We start from the raw sequence: 11,148 nt of genomic DNA, 5'->3' as shown, positions 1-11,148 counted from the left end.
TACCATTCTTAGGTCTTAACTCACATGCCATCTTCTCGGGCAGTCTGAGGCCTTCTCTTACCACCCAGCAATAAATCGCAACTCCCAACAGTCCTCCTAACCTGCCTTATTTTTCTCCATAGCACTTATTATTATCTAGCATACTATAGCTTACAGTAATTTATTTTTTCTTGTCTTTCTCTGTCCACAGAACTAAAACAGTGGAAAGGTCCCTGCTCTTTCCATGCTTGACACATAATAAGTGTTAATAAATATTTGTTGGATGAATGAATGCTCTTTCAGAAACAATTCCTTTTTTATATGTAAAGTGTAATTTTTCCCCCTGTATACCTGACCTAATACAAAGACTATTGTAATTAGCATTCATTTTGCACGTAAAAGAACAATGATGCAATTGAACTACTGATGTTAAGATTAACTTACACAACAACCTACTATTCCAACCATGCATCTACTTTATCAGTCAACACATTTTTATTCTAAATCCGATATTTTCAAGGTACTTTGAAGTATATGGAATGCCTACCTTAAAGAAGTTATATTAAAATTGAAAGAAACCAACTAAGGATTCAAGGAACTAAGTGGTTCTTTGAAAGATGGGTAATATGTGGGTTGCTGGTGAGACAGAAAATACCCAGCAAGAGGAATGCTAGGTGTGAGGATGTAGAGTTGTATCTGGTGAACTGTGAATAGATCAGCCTGAGGTTTTTAGAGCCAAGAGGAGAAGCGAAGGTTCATGTGGAGATCTTCAAGTGACAGGCTGACGAATGTATTCAGCAGTCCATACCTCATGTGTCTCATACCAGGATCCTCATTCACCTGACAGTACTCGGTAACACGGAATCATTAGAAGCCATAAGATAAAGAGGATGCAGTTTCCTACTGTGCTAGTTTTACCTTAAATAGTGAAGAAAACCTCATAATTAACTGAGAAGTAATGTTAAATATCTATAGTAACTTGAATATGAGTTATGATTCTATATTTTCTTGAATTCTTAAGAAAGTAAGAGATTTCCAAAGAATTTTAGATTATTACCTGCTTCTTCAAGGTTTGTTCTCAGACCCTAATTCACACTAACTGATCATTCTCCCTACCTTTGGGATTCTTGAAAGAAAAAGTGTGATTTCCACGTATATTTTAGGGAGTCATTACAGATTGTCGCGTAGAGAAAGAGCGAGCCATATTTCTAATAACTTTCACAACTGAAATCATTCTATTATCTTTCTTTAATACTTTCATTCTGACTTAATGATGGCAAACTTTATTTTCATTCTTCTTCAGCTTCATAAGGCCAAATTATGGTTTTATAATAAAAATACACCATATTCTAGAAAGCAAAACACTACAGACAAGGTTCATTAGAGGTATCACTTATAAGGCAAGTGCATTTTTTGTTTGTTGTATTTCTTACCTTCTTTTCAATGGAAAGAAATCTGCATGATTCTTTTAATTGTTCTCATATCGGAAATAAAGAAATGCAATTCAGTTTCTTAACATAGCCACAAATGGCTTGTTAATTAAGAAATCCCATCTCACGTATTAGTAATCTAGGGAAAAGGGAGCTTTTAATCTCTACAAGTCTGTTTTCCTGTGATTTGTCAATTGTTGGTAAGAGAAGAATATTTATATCACAAATGCTGTGAAAATAAAAATTACAACTACAGTGTAGATCCTTGCATTGGATACACATGTAGTCTGGTGGGGAGGGAGTGTATTTACACGAATAAAGCCTTAGAAATCCTTTGAAAGCTTCTGACATATTAATACAATCATAGAATCTTAAAGTTAGAATCTTTTACACAATGTAAGAACTCCCCAAAATGGTCTTTCACATAGTGGTTATAAACTTTTTTTGTATGGAGCACTTGCTAGTTTTGCAGGCAGTTTATTTCATTTGATTAAACTTTTGTTTCTCATAATGATGTGATTTAAAAAATAATAATGTGTATCCCTTAGTCCTACGCCTAACTTGCATAATTAGACATAATATTCTAAGCCTGGTTTCCTGTAATCTATATGCCACCCATTAAAATATGAGAACAAATATATACCATCCCTACTGAGTATTTTGTGGATTAAACATCGTATGGTCTTTCAACAGTCCCACACGTGGCAATGTTTTTTGATGTTTCACTGTATTGATCATCTCTCTTTGAATACATTTCTTTTAAATAATGTCTGCCTTAAAAGCAGCCCAGTGTATGGTAGAGTTATTATTACAACTTGATCTCTATATTAATTCTCCCTTTTCTATGGTATGAGGAAGAATCAGGTAATTTATNTGTGTATCACTTAGTCCTACGCCTAACTTGCATAATTAGACATAATATTCTAAGCCTGGTTTCCTGTAATCTATATGCCACCCATTAAAATATGAGAACAAATATATACCATCCCTACTGAGTATTTTGTGGATTAAACATCGTATGGTCTTTCAACAGTCCCACACGTGGCAATGTTTTTTGATGTTTCACTGTATTGATCATCTCTCTTTGAATACATTTCTTTTAAATAATGTCTGCCTTAAAAGCAGCCCAGTGTATGGTAGAGTTATTATTACAACTTGATCTCTATATTAATTCTCCCTTTTCTATGGTATGAGGAAGAATCAGGTAATTTATTTTGTTTTGCTTTGTTCATTTCATATATTTTCCTTATGTCTTAATCTGTGCATGAAATTTGTTTGTTATACATTCACATTCTAATAATGTTTAGGAATGTGCTGATAGTTCTATCTGTATAAGAATTGCAGCATGAGATTTACATATGCCTTACTAACTTACAGACCATTATATTTTACTGAAACTCAGTGTGTAATCACGTCCTATTAACAATATTATGGTTTTTTTAATTTAAAATGTTTGCACTGTTATTTCTATTTTAGAAATGTGTTTACTAGATTACATTTTACTTATTTCAGTTTCTTCACTTTAAAGAGTTTTACTAGTTAGAATTTATTTTGATTTCCTCAGTAAAATTAGTAATGCAGTTGGTCATTTTCTCTTTACAGATTGTTCGGTTCAAGGAAATGAAGAATTCAGAATAATTTTGGTAAATGGATTCCAATATGGGGAATAAGAATAAGCTGAACAGTTGACCTGCTTTGAAGAAACATATTGTCTATTTATCTAAAATAATCTATAACAATCAAACCAATCAAAATGAATTCAACATTATTTTCCCAGGTTGAAAATCATTCAGTCCACCACAATTTTTCAGAGAAGAATTCCCCATTTTTGGCTTTTGAAAACGATGATTGTCATCTTCCCTTGGCCATGATCTTTACCTTAGCTCTTGCTTATGGAGCTGTGATTATTCTTGGGGTCTCTGGAAACCTGGCCCTGATCATAATCATCTTGAAACAAAAGGAGATGAGAAATGTTACCAACATCCTGATTGTGAACCTTTCCTTCTCAGACCTGCTTGTTGCCATTATGTGTCTCCCTTTCACGTTTGTCTACACCTTAATGGACCACTGGGTCTTCGGTGAGGCTATGTGCAAGTTGAATCCCTTCGTGCAATGCGTTTCAATCACCGTGTCCATTTTCTCTCTGGTTCTCATTGCCGTGGAGCGACATCAGCTGATAATCAACCCACGAGGATGGAGACCAAATAATAGACATGCTTACATAGGTATTGCTGTCATTTGGGTCCTTGCTGTGGCTTCTTCTCTGCCCTTCTTGATCTATCAAGTGTTGACTGATGAGCCATTCCAAAATGTGACACTCGATGCATTCAAGGACAAGTACGTGTGCTTTGATAAATTTCCATCGGACTCACATCGATTGTCTTACACCACTCTCCTCTTGGTGCTGCAGTATTTCGGTCCACTCTGTTTTATATTTATTTGCTACTTCAAGGTAAGAAAACCTTTTCTCCCGTGATTGGCATTTTTACCCCCTTTGCACAGAATTTCTTATTGAGTGGTTTTACTTGAACGCTTTATTTTCCCTTCCATAGATATACATACGCTTAAAAAGGAGAAACAACGTTATGGACAAGATGAGAGACAATAAGTACAGGTCCAGTGAGACCAGAAGAATCAACGTCATGCTGCTGTCCATTGTGGTAGCATTTGCCATCTGCTGGCTGCCCCTTACCATCTTTAACACTGTGTTTGATTGGAACCATCAGATCATTGCTACGTGCAACCACAACCTGTTATTCCTGCTCTGCCACCTCACAGCAATGATATCCACCTGTGTCAACCCCATATTTTACGGATTCCTGAACAAAAACTTCCAGAGAGACTTGCAGTTCTTCTTTAACTTTTGTGATTTCCGGTCTCGGGATGATGACTATGAGACCATAGCCATGTCCACCATGCACACGGATGTTTCTAAGACTTCTTTGAAGCAAGCAAGCCCAGTCGCATTTAAAAAAATCAACACTGATGATAATGAAAAAATCTGAAACTGCTTGTAGCATATGGTCCCAGATGACATCTGTTTAAAAACAAGCACAACCTGTAACAGACTTTCATTACCCGTTCTCCCAAGGAATGGGGTTGAAATCATTTGAGAAAGACCAGGTTTTCTTGTCTTGCTTTTTACTGCTTTTGCTATAGTGTCATGATTTCATTTGGAACAAAAGGCATGGACTTTGGAGTCTTCTGGCAATAGTTTTGATCAGACATCTTTGAAGTGCTTTTTTGTGAACTTATGCATATTAATATGAAGACTTTTGTACTGTATTTATTGGAATGAAATTTCTTCAGAGTATTACTATTAACTGATTTCAGGAGCACCAGCCACCTGACATTCTTAGATTGGGCCATCCTGACAAGATTAGATTGTCAGCGGGTTGGGCCATCCTTATTTAATGATAGGCATCGTTTTACTGTCTTACAGAGGTGACAGCATGTAAAAGCAGCGTTCAGGATGTGGGGCCAAAAGAGAGTCTGAAGTCATCCGTGAGGGATTTGCTTTCAGGAGCACCAGCCACCTGACATTCTTAGATTGGGCCATCCTGACAAGATTAGATTGTCAGGGGGTTGGGCCATCCTTATTTAATGATAGGCATCATTTTACTGTCTTACAGATGTGACAGCATGTAAAAGCAGCGTTCAGGATGTGGGGCCAAAAGAGAGTCTGAAGTCATCCGTGAGGGATTTGCTTTTTTTTAATTTTAAGAGAGAACTTAATTTGCTCCTAATTGATTATCAATTAAGTTAATATAAAAATGCATCTCAGCTGTGAATATCATGAGGAATTAGACCACCCACAAGAATTAAGTGGAAAAGCTGTTCTCTAACTTCAAAATTATTTTGGTGCCTGACAACCAAAGCATTTTAGAATAATTATTTTCATAAGTAAATTAGTATTGCTGCAAATAGTTTAATTATATTCACTTGAATAGATGGGCAGGAGGTTCTCCATTCTTTAAAGACTGTTCAGTGTTTGTCAAGCTTTCTGGTATAAATACGTAATTCAAAAGGCATTTTCAGCTTACAATATATAAAAACACAAAAAGTATTTTCCATATAGCAGTGCCTATGTAGTAACTCATTTTTAACTTTCAATGTTCCTCTTTCAAAGCAGATGACACCTAGTTATAATGTTAAAAGAATGTTCACTCCAGCTGCCAGGAAAAATACTAAGAAGTGAGAACACTTCATATAGCCCGTGTTAACTTATACAAACTGTGTAACTTGTGGCATCTTATAAATAATGCACTATATAAAGTATTGAGTACTTGTGTCATGTTAATACACTAATTTCATGTATCTTGTAATCATGATTGAGCCTCAGAATCATTTGGAGAAATGACACTTTAAAGAACAAGGCATATCTTCAATGTATTATACAGACAAAGTATTAAATGTGTTTGATTTTAGAAGAGCAGACACTTTATTAAAATTGTTTTTGCTTTTTCTGAGAAGTCTCTTTTGTGTCTGTCTTCAGCTTCATTTTTGTCTTGTCCCATGACTCCCCTCCTATGATCTCACAGCTTGCTGTCTGTGTTTGCTAATGAAATATTTTCCACCCTGTTGTAACCATTGATGGTCCAGTCTTCCTCCCTTGCTAAATTGTAAGCTTCATGAAGACAGGGACTGTCTCACATGACTGTCCTGGTGCATATGGTACAGTGCCAAGTACTTAGAAGTTTTTCAAAAAATATTTCTCCAACAAATGAATGAATAAACAATGACTGAATTTCTTTTCTTCTCATTTATGATCATATTGAATTCTCACCTGAAGTTTTCTTGTATTTCTAAGTTAGTCTTTAACAAGAAGGTGTTTTCTCTTTTTTTATATATATTATTTTCACTTCTAAATTAAACAAGAATGACATTTTAGATTTTAGAAACTTGCATCATCAATCTTGTAAGTCAAATTAATATTAAACTTTTTACATTGAATGCTAATATGAAATTAAATTATAGCCTAAGAATGTCCTTTAGTCAACTGAATAAAGAAAAACAATGCTGACATCAACTTCTAATGTTTATTGGAAAATATCATCATCTTCCCTTAGCCAAACCTGGAATTCTTAAATACTTGATGTTTTTCCACTTTTGGAAACTAATGGGAAATCCTGTCTTTTTCTACTTAGATGCTATGGAAACAAATTGCTATTTGGAAACAGTCTTAATATGCAGGCACTTCTTTGCCAGCACATTTGCTGAGAAAGCCATTTCTAGGATTCTCATTCAGCTGTGTAGGCTGCTGATTTCTTAACTTTACATAAATAATGAACTGAATATCAAATTTTTCTATATTATCCAAAGATGTCCATGAGCTAATAATAGTAAAGAATAGGGTCAGCAGCAGATGCATTAGAGTTCGAGAAGAAATAAGCAGCCCTATTAAACATGAACTGTGGGACAATTGGGTTTTCTTAAATCCAATAACAAAAATCAATTATTAGCTTAATAGAAGAACAATTAAAATGTAGCTCATAAAATTTTCAATAAATTCTTCATAGCTAGAATTTTTAAGCTTAGTATGTGCCAAGTACTATGTCAAGTACTTAAGTACCTGTGAGGATGTAGTGACTAATATTATTGTCACTTCCTATTAGAGGAAACTGAAGCTCAAGCTGAAATATTTGTCTGAGCGACACCTTGAGTAACAGGCAGAGCAGGAATCAAACCCAGGTCAATTCAGGGCTGCTAACCTAATCACCTAGTACACCTGTGACAGAGTTTTGGATAGTAGATATTTTTCTCTCTGTACAAGTTACAATGTTAGGGAATGACAATCCACTCGCCTCTCTGATTTTAGGTGTGAAAAGGAATGGAGTGAAGTAGAATAGTCGAGAGAAAGTGGCCATTATGATTACATGTATCCATAACCCCCTTCTGAATAGGAGAATTATGCTTAAAAATAGAGTTTGATTATTTACATTAATTTTATTTCTTTACTGTTAACTGGATACTATCATCTTCCTTAATTCCACAAATTCCAAAGGAAATAAAATACATTTTATCCTGTGATTTTAAAATTTGGTAGCCAAACAAATTAGACATTTTGACAATAAAAATAGTTATCCACACAGTGGTGGGCAGAGGCAGGTGTAAGTTGGGGTTCCAGGGAGGAGTCTGGCCTTGGGCCCTCACTGCGATTCAGTGAGTTTATGGGCACTGCTACGTTTTTTGTCATAGCCAGGGCTGCTTCTTCAGCAATCAAGGATTCTGCTGGAATGACGGTAGCTCCTCAGTGAGATTAGAATTCTTCCATAGTCTTTATATTTTCTTTATCTACTTATCCCTGTGGGCCATTAAATAACTTGTCAGACTTAAGCATCTGAGCTGGTGAGCATGAGAACATCGTTTATATATAATTCTACAGCGGCTTTATTTTTATTGCTATTCATTTCTTGGTTTCCTACGCAGCTAAACTACCCTATAAAATACTACTTTTGTTTTCCTCATTTCACAGATAAGGAAACTGAGGCATGAGAGGTTATATAACTATCCCAGTGTCACTCAGCTAGTAAATGACATAGCCAGGACTCAAATCCAGGCAGTTTGGTTCCTGAGTCTTAATATGACAATGAGTCTTCAACCAGCAGACACTGAAAACCTTCCCCACATGCCAGCTTCTGCCTGAATCCCCAATCCCTGCCTCTCCTATCTGCCCATTATTGGATCCCCTCATGACCTCATCGACAGTCCAGGTATGCTCCAATTGTAAACTTCTTGGAAATATAAAAAATCGATATTTTTCAAAGTCATCCTATGAGATTTAAGACAAACTCCTAATTATAGAGATGTAGGCACAGTTGCAGAATGAGAAACAAATCTGTTCCATCCAAGGATTATCAGTGTAAATCTGTATTTTCTGTTCATGGAGGTCTCTATTTCCTCTGCCCTCTTGGTTTATACAATCCCTAATCTTTATAATTTTGTAGCCAATGCCTGAATCATCTTCTGGGAACATTTTCCTGATAAGTGGCTGAGGCTTTGAAACCTGACTAGTTTCTATCAACTTTCTCCTTTGGAAACTGGAATGTTACCCTATATGGTCCCATATTCTAGCCTACAGACTAGGGACATGCCATCTGTGAATAGAGTTTTAGAATGAGGACTACTGCCTACCTGACTTCTAAATCTTGAATCCTATCTGGGAAAGAACAAAAAGGACTATCAGTTACAATTGTTCACTAAGGCTGAACAGTGTTTCATTCAAGCCAAAAAAATACTGCAGCAAAGTAATTGATAGAATTATACAAGTGCTCTGTCACCCAGCAGCATTATGCTCCAGTCTGTGTTTGTTTGTTTTTAATTTAATAGAAATGTATTGATTAAACATATTTATGGGGTACAGAGTTATATTTCAATACATGTATACAATGTGTAGTGATCAAATCAGGATAGTTAGCAAATTTATCATCCCCCAAATTTATTTTTTTGTGGTGAGAAAATTTAAGCTCCTCTCTTTTAGCCATTTGACAACATAACATAAATTGTTGGTGACTATAGATGCCTAGTACTACTGTATAACAGTAGAACTTATTTTATCTATTTAGCTGTAATTTTGTGTCCATTAATGAACCTCTCATTGTCCTCCTCCCCCCTCCTCTTTTTTTTTTTTTTGTCCTTTTTTGAGACCGGCTGCACTGCGCTCAGCCAGTGAGTGCACTGGCCATCCCTATATAGGATCCGAACCCGCGGCGGGAGTGCTACTGCGCTCCCAGCGACGCACTCTCCCGAGTGCGCCACGGGCTCAGCCCCTCCCCCCTCCTCTTTCCTGCCTCTAGTAACCACAGTTCTACCTTCTACTTCTAAAAGTTCAAATTTTATTATTATTATTATTATTGTTGTTGTTGTTGTTAGCTCCCAAATGAGTGAGAACATGTGGTATTTCTCTTTCTGTGCCAAACTTATTTAACTTAACATGATTCTCTCCAAGCTCATCTAACATGCTGCAAATGGCAGAATTTCACTCTTTTTCATGGCTGAGTAGTATTCCACTGTGTATATATATATCACTTTTTCTCTATCTAATCATGGATCAATGGACATGTAGGTTGGTTCCAAATCTTCACTATTATGGATAGAGTTGTGATGAACATGGCAGTACAGGTATCCCTCCAACAGGATGATCTGTTTTGCTTTGGGTATATAACAAGTAGACAGTGGTTGTTTTGTATGGCAGTTCTATCCATAATTGTTTGAGAAGTCTTCATCCTGTTTTCCATAATGGATGTACTAATTTACAATCCCACCAACAATGGTAAGAATTCCCCTTTCTCTGCATCCTTGCCAGCATTTGTTATTTTCTGTCATTTTTGATAATAGCCAGTCTAACTAGGGTGAGATGATATCTTAATGTGGTTCTGATTTGCATTTCCCTAATGATTAATGATGTTGAGCAGTTTTTCATATGCCTATTGGCCATTTGTATGTCTTATTTTGAGAAATGTCTATTCAGCTACTTTGCCCCACATTTTAAAATTAAATTGTTATTTATTTATTACTATTGCGTTGAGTTTCTTTTATATTCTGGATATTAATCCTTTGTCAAATGCATAGTTTGCTAATATGATCTGCCATTATGCAGGCCATCTCTTCACTATGTTGATTATTTCCTTTGCTGTGCAGAAGCTTTTTAGTTTGATGTAATCCCATTTGTTTATTTGTGCTTTTGTTCCCTGTGCTTTTGAGGTCTGATTCATAAAATCTTTGCTCAGTCTTATGTCCTGAAGCATTTCCCCTGTATTTTCCTTCAGAGGTTTTATAGTTTCAGGTCTTAAATTTATGTCTTTAATCCCTATTTATTTGATTTGGGTACATGGTGAGAGATAGAGGTTTAGTTTCATTCTTCTACACACGGATATACAGTTTATCCAGCACCATTTATTGAAGAGACTGTCCTTTCCCCAGTGTACGTTCTCAGTGCTTTTGTCAAAGATCAGTTGGTTGTAAATGTGTGGATTTATTTCTGGATTGTCTATTCTGTTCCAATCATCTATGTGTCTGTTTTTATGCCAGTACCATGCTGTTTCATTTACTATAGCTCTGTAGTATAGTTTGAAGTCAGGTAGTGTGATGCTTCCATTTTTATTCTTTTTTCTCAGGATTTCTTTGGCTGGTTAGGGTCTTTTGTGGTTCCATATGAATGTTAGGATTATTTTTTTCTATTTTTGTGAAGAATGTCATTGTTATTTTAATAAGGATTGTATTGAATCTGTAGATCAATGTAGGTGGTATGGACATTTTGCCTACATTAATTCTTCCGATTCATAAACATGGAATATCTTTTCATTTTTTTGTGTGTCCTCTTTAGTGTCTTTCATCAATGTTTAATAGTCTTCATAACAGAGAACTTTCACCTTCTTGTTTAAATTTATTCCTAGGTTTTTTTTTTTTGTAGCTGTGGTAAATGGGCTTGCTCTCTTCATTTGTTTTTCTGCTAGGTTATTGGTGTATAGAAACACTACTGATTTTTGTGTATTGATTTTGTATCCTGCAACTCTACTGAATTTGTTTGTCAGGTCTAAGTTTTTTGGGGTTTTCTATGTATACAATTATGTCATCGGCAAACAGGGACAATTTGACCTTGTCTTTTCCAATTTGGATCCCCTTATATCTTTCTCTTGCCTTATTGCTGTGGCTAGAACCTCCAGTACTATGGTAAATAGGACTGTTAAAGAGTGGGCATCCTTGTCTTGTTCCTATTCTTAGAGAAAAAGCTTTCAAC

At 35.7% G+C, this 11,148-nt stretch overlaps 1 protein-coding gene across 1 annotated transcript; it reads left to right on the top strand.

The window, feature by feature from the left end:
- Positions 1-3,011: 3,011 nt before the first annotated feature.
- Positions 3,012-4,729, top strand: NPY1R (neuropeptide Y receptor Y1). Its single transcript, XM_008591463.1, has 2 exons — positions 3,012-3,861; positions 3,962-4,729. The coding sequence occupies exons 1-2, from the start codon at positions 3,163-3,165 to the stop codon at positions 4,412-4,414; spliced, it is 1,152 nt and encodes a 383-aa protein (XP_008589685.1). The 5' UTR covers positions 3,012-3,162; the 3' UTR covers positions 4,415-4,729.
- The last annotated feature ends 6,419 nt before the right edge of the window (positions 4,730-11,148 follow it).

Source organism: Galeopterus variegatus, unplaced genomic scaffold, assembly GCF_000696425.1.
Source record: "Galeopterus variegatus unplaced genomic scaffold, G_variegatus-3.0.2 Scaffold6944, whole genome shotgun sequence".
NCBI classification, from domain to species: Eukaryota; Metazoa; Chordata; class Mammalia; order Dermoptera; family Cynocephalidae; genus Galeopterus; species Galeopterus variegatus.
Note: the sequence above shows the minus strand (reverse complement) of the source record. Positions and strands in the feature narration are given on the sequence as shown.